The sequence below is a fragment of the Nyctereutes procyonoides genome, unplaced genomic scaffold (assembly GCF_905146905.1).
Source record: "Nyctereutes procyonoides isolate TBG_1078 unplaced genomic scaffold, NYPRO_anot_genome, whole genome shotgun sequence".
NCBI classification, from domain to species: Eukaryota; Metazoa; Chordata; class Mammalia; order Carnivora; family Canidae; genus Nyctereutes; species Nyctereutes procyonoides.
The window spans coordinates 42,664,031-42,680,144 of record NW_026575142.1 but is presented as its reverse complement, the minus strand read 5'-3'; the positions used below and the strand labels follow the sequence as shown (position 1 = coordinate 42,680,144).

Below are 16,114 nucleotides of genomic sequence, written 5' to 3'. Positions count from 1 at the left end.
AGGCGGGGACTCAGAGGCTCAGCCACTGACCAGAGGAAAGGCAGCCAGCGGGAGCAGGATTGACAGGCTCAGGACAGCGGGGCAGGGGTGCAGAGCAGGGACAGACATAGACCCCTCCCTGCATACACACTGCCCCAAAGTCCCTGCTCTGCCTTCCATCTGCTCAGACATGAACCCCGGGTGGGGTTCTCTTCCAGTCTCCCCGCTGCCATCCCCTCCTGCCCCCCACCCTCCTCAGCCCCAAGGGCAGCAAGTGGGGCAACCTTGCTCTCTGCACGTGCTGTTGGTTTCCCTGTGTCCCCTGCCTGACCATTCTGTCCTGGGGGGGCAGGGACCCTGATTCCCATTGCTGACCCACCACCCAGCTCGGACGACGCCTCTGGGAACAGGGAACAGCCATGGGCTCAGGTGCCCTGGAGGCCATTCTGGGTCTCATGGGCCCAGCCTAGAGGCACCACACCTGAAGGAGCTCTGACGAGACTCAAGCCGCTCTGGGGGGCTATTTAGAGCCTAGAGCGTGGGCCAGGCAGGGTCCAGGCAGCTCCAGGGCTGGCGTGAGGGGGGCAGTGGGCTATCAGCCCCCACCTGGGACTGGGGTCGGGGCTGCTCCTGGGCCCCATGTGCTGGGAGGGGGGACAGTGAGCTAAGCATCCAAGGGTCTAAGGAGGAGCAGTGTCCTGCAGAGCAGGGCAGGGCTATCAGAGCAGGGGTGGGGGGATCTGGCCTGGGAGCACCCTCGGGGGTGGGAGCTGGCCGACATGGCGTTTGCTCAGCGGGAGGGGCTGGCCAGCGCCTGCGGAGCAGCCTCTGAGGGTCTGCGGCGCCTCTGCAGATAAGGCATTAACAGTTGGGGCGGACTCGCCTCCAGATCTGCTGACGCCAGGTGCCTGGGGCAAGGTGCCAAAGGTTCCCTATAAAGTGCTGGGGCTCTGGGCCCGTGGCCACTCACCCTCTGGTTCCTGGCCTGCCTCTGCTGTGAGGGACCTGCCTGGCGACCACCATGGTGAGGCTCGTGCTGCCCAATCCCGGCCTGGAGGACCGGATCCCATCCCTGGACCAGCTAGAAAACATCGAGAAGGAAGAGGCCAGCTCCCGGCCCAAGTGGGACAACAAGGCTCAGTACATGCTCACCTGCGTGGGCTTCTGCGTGGGCCTGGGCAACGTGTGGCGCTTCCCCTACCTGTGCCAGAGCCATGGTGGAGGTAGGCCGCGGCGTGGAAGGCAGGCTGGGGCTCGGGTGTGCAAGACCCCCACCAGGGCCCCATCACCCCTGGTGCACGTGTTGGTGCCTTCCCTCGGAGCACCCCAAGCCTCCACATCTGCACCGGGGGCAGGGCTGGATGTGGTTCAGGCCCCTACACGGTGCTGCTCCTGCTTGTGGTGTGTGGGGACAGATGTGTGCTGCCCTGACACCCGCATCCAAGTGTCCAAGCGTTGGGGAGCCCCGCTCGGGTGTAGGGGTCCGAGAAGAGCCAGCCACTCCTCTGGATGGAGCCGTGGCAGAGACCATGAGCCCAGCCCTCCTCAGGTCCACCACGAGGCCCTCCCTGTGCTTCAGCCAGGTCCTAAGCCCAGAGGCGGGCACCGCATTCCTGGGTGGTCAGAGAAGGGGCTGCGTAGCAGCAGGCGACCCACAGAAGGGTGCCCTGGCCTCAGCCCACCCTGCCCCCTCCAGAGGCCTCCAAAGGCCTCACCCCCAACCCAAGGGTCTCCCCTCTTCCACAGGTCGAGCCCCCGTCCCCATCTGCAGGTCCCCCAGTGCTGTTGGGTCTCTGCCCAGTGGCCTCGTCCCCCCACTCACTCTCCCAGTGCCCACGGGCTACGGGGATGGAGCCCCCACGTGTCCCCGGGGTGGGAGGGGTGCGGCCGCCTGGAGCAGGGTGGGCTCTGCAGAGGGGCAGGCACTCCAGGGATGTGAGTGACAAGGGCTCATTCTCCTTCTGAGTCTGAGGGACCTACAGCCTCACCTGAGCTTCGTGGTATAAAAGTGTCCTCAGGAAAAGCAGAAATGCTTGTTTCTGGGTCAACCTCGCCAGTCCTGAATTTCCCAGGGCTTGATCTCCCCAGTCTGGGAAGCAGGGCCTTGCAAGCCCCTGGTCCCACCTGCGTTCCTGGGAGCTGGGGGGCGTGGGGTGGAGGAGGGTCCCCAGCACTGGAGCCCCTGATGTCCATGAGTCTGCCCTCAGCCGCCCCTTCCTTCTGTAGCCCTAGGAGAGGGCCCCAGCCTCTCCCTGCCCCCTCTACCCCTGCTCAGTTCCAACTGGGAGCTCCGTCCAGAGCAGACCTGCTCCCCACCCCAGGAGTGGGCAAAGCCTGCTGGCTGGGCTAGGGGCCAGCTGCACCCCTGTGCTGGCATCCTGGTGCTCTGCATGGCCCCAGGGGCCACTAGGGATGGACCCACTTGGTGGGTGGAGAGCAGATGCTGGTCCCCTGAGCGGAGGGCAGGAGGCACCAGTGGACCCCCCCAGGATTGCCCAGGACCATGCTGAGAGGGACTTTAACGTCTTCAGTACTACTGACCAGGGCAGTTGGCCAGGTAAACCCTAGACCAGAGGCCATAGGGCCCCTCACAGAACTCACCATGAGGAATGGGGGCTTTCAGGTGCAGCCACACTCGCTACGAATCCAAGGGGGCAGTGGGGGAACCTTGCCCCCAGACACTGTGGACTGATGGGACTGTCCTCGAGTGCCCCCGGGAGCTGCGTCTCTGCTGGGAGGCTCCACCCTGTCAGCAGAGACTGAGAGTTCCTGGGAGGAATGGGAGGAGAGGGGAGGGGATGGCAGTGGGAATAGGGTGGGAAGAGGGAAGGGACTGCAGGAGGTCCTTCTGATTTGGGAGGAAACCTAGGGTGTGGGCCTAGGCAGGGGATGATGGGCGGGGACAGGTGAACCAGAGGACCCGAAGCTGGCGTTAGGATTTGCCCCATCCCTTCTCCCAAACTCCCACCACCTGGCCACAGGCTTTCTGGGCACATCTCCCGGCCACTTCGCTTTGGGAGGTTCTTCCCTGTGAGCTCAGATAACTCTGTCCTTCCATGCCTTGGCCATGGTGGCTCCACACTGGCTCCCTGGGGCCGTGTCTGGGTCCCCACCCCCTTGCAGAGGGCAGGCTCCTGGTGGCCGGCCTGCCACAGATCTACACACTTGCAGCCTTAAGTACGACAGCCAATGGGCAATGAGCTCCAGGCACCCCCCCCCCCCCGCCCCCGAGGCCGCATCCTTGATGCTGCACAGGACTGTGTGTGAGATCCCTGTCTCCCCTGCTGACAGGGGTGTGCCTGTGGGCTGGGTATTCCCCAGGGTTGGGGAAGAGGTGGCAAGGGTCATGTGGGCAGAGCCTTCCAGGCCTCAAAGGGGCCTGGGTGTGGGTCGAGGGTGCAGGGCCCTGACAAGGAGGGCCTTCAGGAGCGTGGGTCCCAGGTGGCTCCACTCCTGGGGTCATGACCTCCAGACCCCAGACAAGCCGTCCCTGCCCCTGGGCGTCTCCTCTGGCCACCCCTGCCGGCACAGTTGGGCCCTCCGTGTGCGGACTGGGAACCCTCAGACCAGAGAAGCAACTTGAAGGGAGGACAGCGGGTGGCCCAGGCCCAGCGGGGGCAGTTTGTCCATATACAAGATGGCTCTGCAGCATCTGGGCGACTTCTTCTTGGCTTGAATGTCTCACCACTGTCCTGTCTGGTCTGGACGGCAGGCAGGAGGTGGGAAGGCCCTGGGGTGGGGGGTGGGCAGTCATCCTCACCTGCTTTTAGGGAACTGAGGAAAGGGGCTGTGGAGGGACCAGGCCCAGCAGCGGGCATCTGGGGAAGGTGGCATGTGCCCCGGGAGGCCGGCCCCACAGCACGTGTGCTCCTCGTCCCACACACAAGCCCAGGGACCAGTTCCGGATCCAGCAACCCAAAACCCAACCCGCCCTCGCAGCCCACCGAGGCTTTGTAATACGCCCACCCCCTATTAACACAGTTAGGGCTCCCGGGAGTCTGCGGAGCCTCGCGGACACTTGTCTGGCCGGGAACCCGCTCTGCGGGCAGAAGGCCTGCGCACCCCTGCCCTGCTTCCCAGCTCCTCAGAGAGAACAGGACCGCCGCGTGCCTCTGGGCCTGTCTCCCGCGGGCGCCGTCCTCCCCTCCCGCCCCCCTTCTGCCTCCGCGTGTGTGTGCACCGGTGCCGGTGCCGGCGCCTGGGCAGTCGCGAGAGGCCCATCTCCTGGGACCTTTGGAACCACATCCAGGCGCCACGGTACCTGCTGGCCACGCTCCTTCCTCCTTCCCCGCTTCCTGCACCTCTACCCATGGGAGGGAGTCTCCGGGTTTTAGAAAGAAAGCCGGGCCTTCCTGGGCCTTGATCTGCAAAGAGCACTTGGTGTTGCTTGAGAACACGCTCCTCCCTGGGAAGGACAAGGGGCCGAGGTCCCGTTGGCTTGGGTGGACCCACCTGCCCCCACGGCTGGGACTCACTCTGGGGGTTGTCCTGGTTCCTATGTGGCCCTCATGGCACCCCTGCTCCCTGAGGCCGAGCCTGACGCGCAGGGACCCGCTGGCCTGGTGGCGCAGAGGAGCTCATGTGAGCCAGGGTGCCAGGAGCACAGGCAGTGCAGACGCTTCCCCGAAGAGGGGCTGCCCAGGTGGGGTTTCAGAGCGTGAATAGGAGTCTCCTGCTGGAGACGGAGCTTGGTATCACGAGGTAAGGGGATGCAATTGAAGGATGTTTGCAAACTCTGTGCCAGAATGGACTTGTTTTCTTGGTGGTTTTGCTCAAAAGTTTTCAAATCCAGCCCTGAAGGAGATTAGGGAGGCAAGTCTTTTCTCACTTCCACATTCCTCGCTGACACGGTGACTCAGTGAGCAGGTGCTGGTGGGAAGGAGGGGCCCGGGCTGCACCCCCACCCCCAGGGACTCTGGCTGGTGGCTCTTCCTTCCCTGGTACCCGAGCTTGCTCTCCTGTCACGGTCACTCCAGCTTCACACCCCCTCACACCACACTCTGTGCATTCCTGAACATTGACCCCAGCCTCCAGAGCCTATCCCTGGAAAACCCCACAGACAGAAAGGCAGGCAGACACATGGAGGGATGGAAAAGAGAGGGCTTTTGTTCTCACGATCACACACACACACACATAGTCACGCACCCAGGGATGCTCGCACAGACATACCAGTACAGGCACACGCACCCATGCACATGTACACACGGACACTCAGACCCCTGTGCCTGGACACATGCACACACCTGCACCTGCAGCGCCCCCTCCTGATCCCCACCCCGACCTCTAGACCAGGGTCTGAGCCCCCCTCATCCGGAGAGCTGCACACACGGACATGATGGTCGTCCGTGGAGGTGTGGGCGTGGGAGGGACGGGGTGGAAGTGAAGGAGGAGGAGACGGTGTGGCTCCGGGCCAGGGGCTGGGAGAACAGGGGGAGAAAGGGCCCAGGGGCAGGGGATAGGGTTCAGAGTGGGCTGGGCTGCCCTGTGTGGCCATGTGGGCAGACCCCTGGCCCAGCAGGGTGAGGAGCAGTGGGCAGAAGGGCAGGTACCGGCACCCCGCAGGCTCACCGCTGGCCCTCACCCCCATCAGCGGGGCCCAAGGGGCGCCCGGCGAGAAAGCGTCCCAGGTCAGTGGTCTCGGCCCACGGGGCTCCAGGGAGCCAGTGCCCACAGCCAGCACACGGGCACCCAGATCCACCCGTCTGTCTTGAGGCAGTAAGCGTGTCAGGTCTCGGCAGCAGGGCTGCATCCTGGCCCCGCGCTCCCAGCCTCCTGGAACCTCTGCGGGGTCACGCTCGGCACTGTGCTGCACGGCAGTGCCTGGAGAGCCTCCTTGGTTTCCTGGTGGCCCTGAAGCCAGGAGGGCCCGTGATACCACCAGGGTCCTGGTGACCCCGCGCTGATGGTGAAGCCTGTCCCATGGCCCCGGGGGCGGTCCCCGCATCCTGTCGTGTGCTCACGGCCCCTGGCCAGGGCCATGAGAGGTCCTTCTCAGTGCGTCCTGGCTGGCTTCCCAAGGCTCAGGTGGACAGCCCCTGGTGCATGACCTGGATGGCCTCTGGACCCCGGGCTCCCGTGACCCCTCCCCTATGACCCTTCCAGACCTCCGAATGGAGGCCGTCCTGCCCCCTGTTCTCCGCCCAGCACAGGGACACCTCCGCTAATTCCCAAGAGCTGCTGTGCACGACACACGGATGCCACTGTTGGGGCGCAGTGCAAGGCAGCTCCATGTGAAATGGTGCCTGTAGCTATTAGGGCGCTGGCCTCCTCCGTGGTGAGGTCAGCACAGCTGGTGTCACCACTCTGTGAGTGTTTCGACAAACACCTGTGTCCCCAGAGGTGGCCTTTGTCCTCCCGGGTGCTGTCCCCTGTCCACACAACTGCCATCTTCCCACCCAGGGGCCTTTATGATTCCGTTCCTCATCCTGCTGGTCGTGGAGGGCATCCCCCTGCTGCACCTGGAGTTCGCCATTGGGCAGAGGCTGCGGAAGGGGAGCGTGGGCGTCTGGAGCTCCATCCACCCGGCCCTGAAGGGTGTAGGTGCGTGTCCTAACCTGGTGGGAGCCTGGGTTGCCAGGGTTGCCAGGGCAGCCAGCAAGCGCCCCCTCCTTCCTTCTCTGTTCTCTCTGCCTGAGTTCAGCCAGGGGTGGGGCCCAGGGCTCTACCCCCCAGGCCTGTGCGAGCCCTTTCTTAGGATCTCAGGGACCATAGGCCGCTGGTCCAGGCCCGGTCACTGCCAGCCACCAGGGACCTGCAGGGCAGCAGAGGCGGTCCTGAGTCCCAGGTGCCCAGTGGATGGGAGGGCATAGACACACGGGGAGAGCAGGACCCCTGCTCCAGACAGACCGGGAGGGGCACTGACCACTGAGGTTCCTTCCCAGTGTTGACCCCTCCCCCGCACTGACCCCCTCACCCCAGAGCTGACCCCTCCCCAGCACTGACCCCCTCACCCCAGAGCTGACCCCTCGCCTCAGCAGTGTCCCCCACTCCTGAGCAGTGATGGTCTGGCTCCCCCAGGCATCGCCTCCATGTTTGTGTCCTTCATGGTGGGCCTCTACTACAACACCATCATCGCCTGGGTCATGTGGTATTTCTTCAACTCCTTTGAGGACCCTCTGCCCTGGAGTGAGTGCCCGCTCAATGCCAACCGGACAGGTGAGGCCTTGGCACGGCCGGGGGCCGGGGGGGCTAGGGATCCACACGGGCTGTGCAGGCTGACTGTCCACAAATAGCTCCCCTCTGATTTTCCAAATTCTGGATGACGGTAGCTCAGGTTTGGAGAAAACAGCACAGATAAGACAACAGGGCATTAAAAACAGTCACAGTGAGGGTGGAAAGCCCTTAGAGATGCTGGCTTCCCTCCCAGGACGGTGGCCGCCCGGTGCTACTGAGGGACGGAGAGGGAGGGGAAGGGGAGGGGGCCCCACCCGCTGGGCCTCCAGGTCCTGTGCAGGGCTTCTGGGGAGCTGCTCCTGACCCTCTGGGGCAGCATCCTGCTCCCCCTCCACCCCCTGCCTTCCTCACCCTCTGCTTGGCTGGGCATCAGGGCGTGGACGTGGTGTGGGTGACGGTCCAACAGCAGAGTGGCCAGTGTGGTTTGCTGCAGGATCCCCCCAGACGTGCCAGAGTCAGGGCCGGCCACATGGGCCCCTCAGGGTCAGCAGGGGACAGAGCCCTCTGCCCTTGGAAACCTCTCTGAGGACGGCATGGGGGCCTGTCAGGACTAGACTGCTTCCCCTTGGCAGGGTGTCAGGCTGCCTGGAAGGGCCCCCAGGGCCCCAGGACCCACATGAGGAGGACACAGGAGGTTGAACACCATTCCTGGGGGTGGGAGTGGGCCCCCGCTAAGTCTTGGGTCCCTTGTGAGAACTGTGGCAGGGGCAAGAGGAAGAAGGCAGGCAGTCGAGGCCTGGGGTGCATGCCCCACCTGTACACAGGTGTGTGGGTATGCATGTGCACGTGAGTGCACACGTGCACTTGAGTCATGTTTGTGTGCAGGTACACTCATATTCATGTGCATGTGCACCATGCGTGGGCATGCTTATGTGCATGTGTGTGTGCACCGGTGCAGCTGTGCACGAGCATGTGTGTGCACACCCATGTACATGCACCACATCCCTGTTGTCGACATGTCAAAAGCACAGCCTGTGTGTCCTGTGGCTTGGGCCCCGGGCTCTCGTTCCCCCACCTTGCGCACACTGTGCGACCCAATCTGACGTGTGCGGATGCCCACCTGCAGGCTACGTGGACGAGTGTGCCCGCAGCTCCTCCGTAGACTACTTCTGGTACCGGGAGACCCTCAACATCTCCACCTCCATCAGCGACTCCGGCTCTATACAGTGGTGGATCCTGCTCTGTCTCACCTGTGCCTGGAGCGTCCTCTACGTGTGCACCATTCGTGGCATTGAGACCACTGGGAAGGTGCTGGCGGGGGTGGCGGTACCCGGGCCGCCAGGCCCTCAGCCAGCTGTGAGGGGCACGACCCCCCCTGCCCCTGGTCCCACACCCGCTGTGTCCACAGGCCGTGTACATCACCTCGACGCTGCCCTACATCGTCCTAACCATCTTCCTCATCCGGGGCCTGACGCTGAAGGGAGCCACCAATGGCATCGTGTTCCTCTTCACGCCCAACGTGAGTCTCCCAAGGTTGCCCAGGGTGGGAGGGCACGGGAGAGGCCAGGTAGGGGACGGCCAGCCCTGGGCCCCTGGGAGTCTGCGCACCTGACCTGCTGGCTGGACTGTGGCCATGTGCACAGAGGGTGGCCATCACCAGGACATGCGTCAGTGGCCATCACCGGGCTGTGTGTCCCCACCCCACCCCACCCCCGTCCTAGAGAGCGCTGCTGAGGTCTCTGTCTGGCTGCAGGTCACGGAGCTGGCCAACCCGGTCACCTGGCTGGACGCGGGGGCCCAGGTCTTCTACTCCTTCTCACTGGCCTTCGGGGGCCTCATCTCCTTCTCCAGCTACAACTCCGTGCAGTGAGTGTGGCGCCACGTGCCTCAGCCTCCCTACCGCGAGGGGTGGATGGATGATGGGTAGCCCTGCTGATGGGCGCAAAGAGGCGGGGTGATGCTTCGGGGGGGCTTTCACGAGCCTCCCACCCCCAGGGAGACCCATTTACAACCTGGCCTGTCCCGGGCACCTCCAACCCAGCGAGAGTAAGGCCTGCTGCTCACCCCACCCCACCCACCCCCCGTGGCACCCTGGCACCCAGGACCCCAGAAGTACCGGCCCTGTCAGCCCCCCCCCAAACCGACACCCACATGGAAGGGGCCAGGGCCTCCGCGCATAGAGTTGGCGGCATTTCATCTCCACAAGCGTTAAGGGGGTACCTCCTCGTTTCCCACCCAATGCACCAGGACTGTCTTGCTGGGACCCGTGGTCCAGCAGAGAGACAAATGAGCCGTGTGAGCAGACGTGGAGGGTGCAGGGCCAGGTGGGGGCTCATCTTCTGGCCGTGGTGCTGGGGGTGGGGGGGACAGGAGGCAGCCGAGGATGGACCTGGAAGCAGGTGCTTCCACCTGTGGCCACTCGCCTGCTGAGTGCACGCCAGCTGGTGGTGCTGCTGCCTGCCCGGGGGGCCGGCGCCAGCCCTGGGCCCAGACCACACGGCCGTCCCATGGGAGCCCTCGCCCCCACCCTGCCGCAGCTTGTGTCGGGCCGAGCAATATCTGGGTGTGGACGGGCCGCACACCGCGTCCTTCCATGACAGACATGTGAGCTGTTTCCACATTCTGTGCACACGCCGCCATGAACATTAGTGTCCGAGCTCTGGTGCGGACCTGCCTTCCCTGCGCCCGGGTGCATGGGGTGGGGCTGCTATGGGGTTAGGGGCTTGAGGAGGCACTTTCCACAGAAGCCACCCCATTTCATGTCCCCCCAGCCCTGCAGCAGGCCCATTCCGTCCACACCCCTGCCAACACCTGTTGTCCTCCCACTTTCTCATGCCAGCCACCGGAAGCATCGGGAAAGGGGATGTTGGCCTCATCAGGCAGGGTGGCGGGGTGGGTGGAGGTGGAGGTCCAGGTGGAGATGGGGGTCCTGACTTGGCCTGCCTCCTCGAAGCCTCACGCCCGGGGGAGCAGGGGCTGGACTCAGGGTCTCCAGGGTCTGCACAGCAGGGGCCTGGGGAAGTGATGGGAAGGGCGGAGCGGGGCGGGCCGTGGGCCTGCTGCATCCCCCATGGCTGTGACCCCCTGGCTAAGCCGCTGGAGCCCCGTGCCCGGCCTCGTGGGGGGGGGCCCGTGCCTGGCTTCGCGGGGTGCTGACTTGGGCCCGGTGGGCGGCCCTGGCCAGCGGTGACTGGATGCCACTCTCGCGGCAGCAATAACTGTGAGATGGACTCGTTGATCGTGTCCATCATCAACGGCTTCACGTCAGTGTACGCGGCCACAGTGGTCTACTCCATCATCGGCTTCCGTGCCACCGAGCGCTTCGACGACTGTTTCAACACGTAGGTGGCCTGCCTGCCTTGGGAGCTTGCATGTCACCTCCGGCAAGTCCACCAGGCCTGCAGCCAGCCCCCCTGTCTTCCCAGGAACATCCTGACGCTCATCAATGGGTTTGACCTGCCTGAGGGCAACGTGACACAGGAGAACTTTGCAGAGGTGCAGCGTTGGTACAACAACACCTACCCCGAGGCCTTTGCAAAGCTGAGCTTCCAGACCTGCGACATTAACACGTTCCTCTCAGAGGTCGGTCCTTTGGGTGGCGCTCTTGTGATTCAGGAGTAGGCGGGGGGAGGGGTGAAGGACTCCACTGGGTGGGCACCAAGCTTCCCTGCAAGCTGAGTTCTGATGGGCTTGGCCCCTCTGTGCCCACTGGGGGTTCCAGGCGCTACAGAGCCTCGTGTCAAACGCATGCAAACACCCCCACGTCCATGTTTGCTGTAACTCCCCCAAGTCATCAGAGCCATGCCCTCAACCTCGTGTCGCCACGATGGCACGCATTATGTCAGAGACTGGCAGACATTTCTCAGCTGCCATGGTGCAGGTCACCTTGTAGCTGCAAATCGTCCTCTGATGCACGAACATTTCTGAATGCCAAGTGTCACGATCAGAGGTGTTGCCTACTGTTAAGATTTACGGCCAATATCTACTAATGTTCATCTTGCACTTTTCTTATTTGGAGCCATGCAATATTTGGGGAGGACATGTTGCACGTTTTCAGGGCCTGGCACGGTGGCCCAGGGACACGTGGTACCTGGCCCCGCAGGAGTGATGTGTGCAGAGAGTGAGCCCCGCCAGCAGAGCAGGGGCACCAGAGGGTCCCCTTGCCCAGTCTGTCCCCCATGGTGCAGTGCAGGACAAGGGGCAGGGTGGCCCCAGGGTAACACAGACTCTGAATTCCTGCTCTTCTGGAAGCGAGCTAACGGAGGGTCAGGCACGCAGGGCATGTCCCAGGCCACCAGGCAGGCGCTTCTGCCACCAGCAAATGGAGAGTTTGTGTCCCTGGGTTGGCCGGCCCCGCCTGGTCACCACAAGGTGCCCCTCTCGCTCCTCCTCCGTCCACGTGGGCGTGTGCAGCTCCTCTGTGTGGACCGCCGATGCACCGTTCACAACAGCCTCCTCTTAAGTTCCTTGCTCTCTCACTGCCCCCCCCCCCCCGGGAAGTGTTTGTGTGCAGAAGGCAGAGCCCATCTCCACGCAAACTCCTGTAAATGCTGTGACGTTGCTTTGGGATCCCTGACTTCTGAGCGTGTCCCCGGGACTGGGACTGATGCCCCACAGGGAGCGCTGGGCCTGGGGGCCCTGGCTTAGCCCCTCAGCCCAGTGGCGGGAACAGTGGAAGGGAGGGGCTACAGCAGAGGCCTCGCCGACCCTGCTGACCTGGTGCCTCTGTAGCTGCCAGCCCGTGGGAGCACACATCCCCCCGCGGCCACTCCGGCGGGCCCACTGGGCTCAGGTCCAGGGCATCCACTCCGGGCACTGGCTCAGGCCTCGCTGGGGTCACCCTGAGCTCCGAGCCCAGCCGTCAGCGAGCAGACGATGCCCCTGTCTGTTGCATGTCTGTCTGGGCAGCTTGGGGCTCCGACTGCCCCCGAACAGTGAGATCCAATTCCTGGCTGTCAAACCAGTTCAGCTTTTAAAAATACAGTCGAGCCTAACAGAGAATTCTGGTTATTTCCTCAAATGGCTCAGCTCGGCGCTGTCCTTGCAAGGTGGGGGTTCGGCAGGGGGAGGGGGTGGCGCCCAGTGAGGGGTGGGGAAGGAGCGGACCCTCGGGGACGTGTGCCCTTGTGACGCACCTGTCTCCAACCCTGCAGGGTGTGGAGGGCACGGGGCTGGCCTTCATCGTCTTCACAGAGGCCATCACCAGGATGCCCGTGTCCCCGCTGTGGTCCGTTCTCTTCTTCATCATGCTCTTCTGCCTCGGCCTGTCGTCCATGTTTGGGAACATGGAGGGCGTGGTGGTGCCCCTGCAGGACCTCAAGATCATCCCTAAAAAGTGGCCCAAAGAGCTGCTCACAGGTATGTGGGGCCAGGGCCGTGAGGACCGCCTCCGGGTGTGGCTACGGTGGGGACGCAGGGCCTGGCTGGGCAGTGGCCGTGTTCTCTGACCCGCAGGCCTCATCTGCCTGGGGACCTACCTAATCGCCTTCATCTTCACGCTGAACTCTGGCCAGTACTGGCTGTCCCTGCTGGACAGCTATGCCGGCTCCATCCCCCTGCTCATCATCGCCTTCTGCGAGATGTTTGCGGTCGTCTACGTGTACGGCATTGACAGGTAGGAGGGAGGCCATGGTGGCAGGAGGTTCCCACCAGGGTGAGTGGGGCCGCATCTGGGGCAGGGTGAGGCAGGTGCACCGTGCTGCAGGGCTGAACGTGGCTGAGGGCGGAGCAGACGCGCCGCGGACGGATGCCCACCAGATGCCAGAGCAATCCACACGGTGCTTCCCCCAGCTTCCAGAAGCTTCCAGACCCTACAGAGATGAGCACTTGCAGGCTGTGCAATCTGGGGGTGGGAGGAGAGGAAACAGCAACCACAAAGGAAAACACAGACCCTTGGGTCTGACCACGTGATTTAAAACATTCATAACCCAAGTGTCAGAAGCAAAGGTGCACCATGTGGGCGTGAAACCTGGCCCCTGGGCTCTCGCTAGGAGCTGGGCTCCCAGGGCCTCAGACACCGCCTGCCTGTGTCTGTCACCGTGAAACACGCACCAGCCCTTGGAGGAGCGCTGACTTGGGATGCCTCCTCCGGACCCGCAAGAGCTCCCTGCATGAGTGCAGGTCTCTGCAGCACACTGCAAGCTGGGGGTGGTGGGAGCAAGGAGCCCTTGCAGACCAGCTGTTGCCACGCCAGCGACATGGAGAAAGACGGTTGCTGTGCACCAAGCCGCCAGTTCTGACATGGGCCTGTGACTGTCCCAGTGAGGGCTTGGCCATCTGTGACCACCCCGGGACAGTTTGAAGCCAGACGCTGGCAGGGATATCATGCCACGTGCTGCAGGGAGGACAAGTCCTGGGCATAGGGCACACCACAGCCCTCTCTGGCCCTGCTGGGTCTGTCCTGCGGACAGGGCCTGGGTGTCAGTACCTTCCCACAAGTGTCCTCTGGGTTCTCTGTGGTCCTGGGCAGCTCATGGCCATGGTCTGCATGCTCCATGCCAACTTCTACAGACAGTGGACTGTGGTGCAGGAGACAGTCCTGCCCGGACGGGCAGGAGATGGTGGAGCTGTCCAGGGTCAGGGCCCTCCGTCCCCAGGAGCACTGACCCCAGCTCTGTGTGATGCCCGCCCAGAACCCCACGTGGCGAGTTTATGGGCTGGAGCCCTGGGCAGTGGCCCCTCGGGGCAGCAGAAGGCCCACAGGCCCCCAGAGGTGGCTGCTGGTGCACCAACGGGGTTCTTGTAGAGGCTGTGGCACTGCAGATGGTGTGTCTGGGCTGGACAGGCCGGACACCCTGCCTCGATGGGACCACAGGCCTGTCGCTGTCCCCCAGTGATGGCTTCCTTCCCGCTGTGTCCAGGTTCAACAGAGACATCGAGTTTATGATTGGCCACAAGCCCAACATCTTCTGGCAAGTCATGTGGAGAGTGGTCAGCCCGCTGCTCATGCTGGTCATCTTCCTGTTCTTCTTCGTGGTCAAGGTCAAAGAGGAGCTGATATACAGCATCTGGGACCCCTCCTATGTGAGTTGTAGGGCTGTGGGCTGGGGGGATGGGCTGTGGGGGAGGGGCTGCAGGGAAGGCGCAGTGGGGGTCCTGTGCCCTGGAGGGCCAAGAGGTGACCCATGGGGGAGGGGTGTCTGCCCCAGGGAGACCCTGCTGGCTGGACACGCGGCCTCCCACCACTGCCCTCTCCCCAGGAGGAATTTCCCAAATCCCAGAAGGTCCCGTACCCGGGCTGGGTATACGCCGTGGTGGTCATCGTGGCTGGGGTGCCCTGCCTGGTCATCCCCGGCTTTGCAGTCTACAAGCTCATCAGGAACCGCTGCCAGGGGTCAGGGGACCGCCAGGGGCTGGTCAGCGGGCCATCCACGACCTCCATCAATGGGGACCTGAAGTACTGAGCGGCCGGCCCAGCAGGTGCAGCTGTTGGTGTCGGGGAGGGTCTGTGAGGGTGTGTGCACATGTACACATGGGTGTCTATATTGTGTAAGTGCATGCATACATGTGTGTCTATACATGTGTGGGTGTGTATGCATGTGTTATGTGCACGTGTGTATACATGTATGCATACACATGTGTGTATGTGGTGTGTATGTGCAAACATGTGGGCACATACGTGTGTGTGCATGTGCACAAGTGTGTGTGTCATGTCTCAGTATGTGTGTATATATGTGCACGGGTACATGGTGGGCATGGCTATGATATGTGTGTGTATTGTATACATGTGCTGGGCATGTGTGTATACATGTGTGTATATGTGCATACACAGCCATGCGTCCATGTGTGCACACCTGTACATGTGCACACACACCTGCCACACAGGGCCTGGTGCCCGCTCACTGGCCCTGGTCACGAATGTGGTGGGGCAGGTGCTGCCATCCAGGGCCAACCCTGCTTGGGTCCTGCCCACCCACACACGCTCCAAGCACGTGCTCGAGGCTGCAGTGCCTGGGGAGGCCGCGCCCTAGGTGCTCGCCCCATAGGAGACAGGAGCCTGATGCTCCATCAGGCTCTCAGAACCAGGCTCCTTGCCGCTCCCCCTCCCCCTTGCTATGGACCCTTGACCAGGCAGCTCACGGGAAAGCGGGGCACGGGCGCCCCACCATGAGGACCGCCCTTCTCAAGCCCCAGGGTTGTGAGCTCCGGAACAGTTGGTGGGGTCCCTCCGGGGTCTGCCCGCCTGCCCGTCGGGGAAGGGCTCCGGGCCTTGGCAGGACGCCGGCTCAGTGAGGCCGGCCGGTTAATCATTGCACCCAGCTGCGCACATACGGGAGCACTCAGACCCAGGTTTTCTCACCAGGGCATTCACTGCATGAATTTTTAGCCAGGTGCTGGAAAAGATGGGTTATAGGGTAACTCGGCCACAGCCACCATGGAGGACAAGCCACGTGTCCCCAGCGCATCAGGGCCAGGGAAGCCCATCAGCTCGGCGCCCCTCAGTGAAGGCTGGCACCCGCTCTTCCCTCCCCATCATGGGAAGGCCTGTTTTCTGGGATTTGACAGCTGATCTCAGCCAAAGTCACTTGGCACATGGGGTGGTTTTTTTAATGACCTCATCTTCACTCTCCATGGAAAAATCTGGAAGTTTAAGTTAAGCTGGACTTTCTGAGAATCCCCTCGTCAGGGGTGAGGACTTGAGTGGAGGGTGGGTCTTGGAGCAATGTCCCCCCTACTTGGATGCCCCAGTGCCCTGTCCCCATCCCACTGCCTTCCATCCTGTGGTGACATGATCTGCAGAGACCTCAGGGAGCTCCCAGCACCCCACAGGGCCATGATGGCGTGTGCCTGCCCGGGAGCCCCCATCTGCATCACTACAGCCTCTGCCCTCCTCTCCCCAAAGCACCCCCACAGACAGAACAGGACTGGCACCCTGTGGACACATTGCCCTCCCAGTCACGTGTAGAGAAGCCTGAGGTGTGTGGCCTGGGGGCTCAGTCAGTCCCTCTGTCCCCCCATGAGCACCTGTTTCACAAGCCTGCTGTATTTGTGGGTGTAATGTGTACTTGTCTAAATAAATCAC

The 16,114-nt window shown here is 63.1% G+C and overlaps 1 protein-coding gene across 1 annotated transcript; it reads left to right on the top strand.

Moving 5' to 3' along the window:
- The first annotated feature begins 965 nt into the window (after positions 1-965).
- SLC6A19 (solute carrier family 6 member 19) lies at positions 966-16,114 on the top strand. The gene is made up of 12 exons (XM_055308241.1): positions 966-1,202; positions 6,379-6,519; positions 6,997-7,134; positions 8,219-8,400; positions 8,501-8,611; positions 8,846-8,958; positions 10,305-10,433; positions 10,518-10,674; positions 12,246-12,450; positions 12,547-12,706; positions 13,953-14,115; positions 14,292-16,114. Exons 1-12 carry the CDS (start codon positions 1,001-1,003, stop codon positions 14,493-14,495), a joined length of 1,905 nt encoding a protein of 634 aa, XP_055164216.1. The 5' UTR covers positions 966-1,000; the 3' UTR covers positions 14,496-16,114.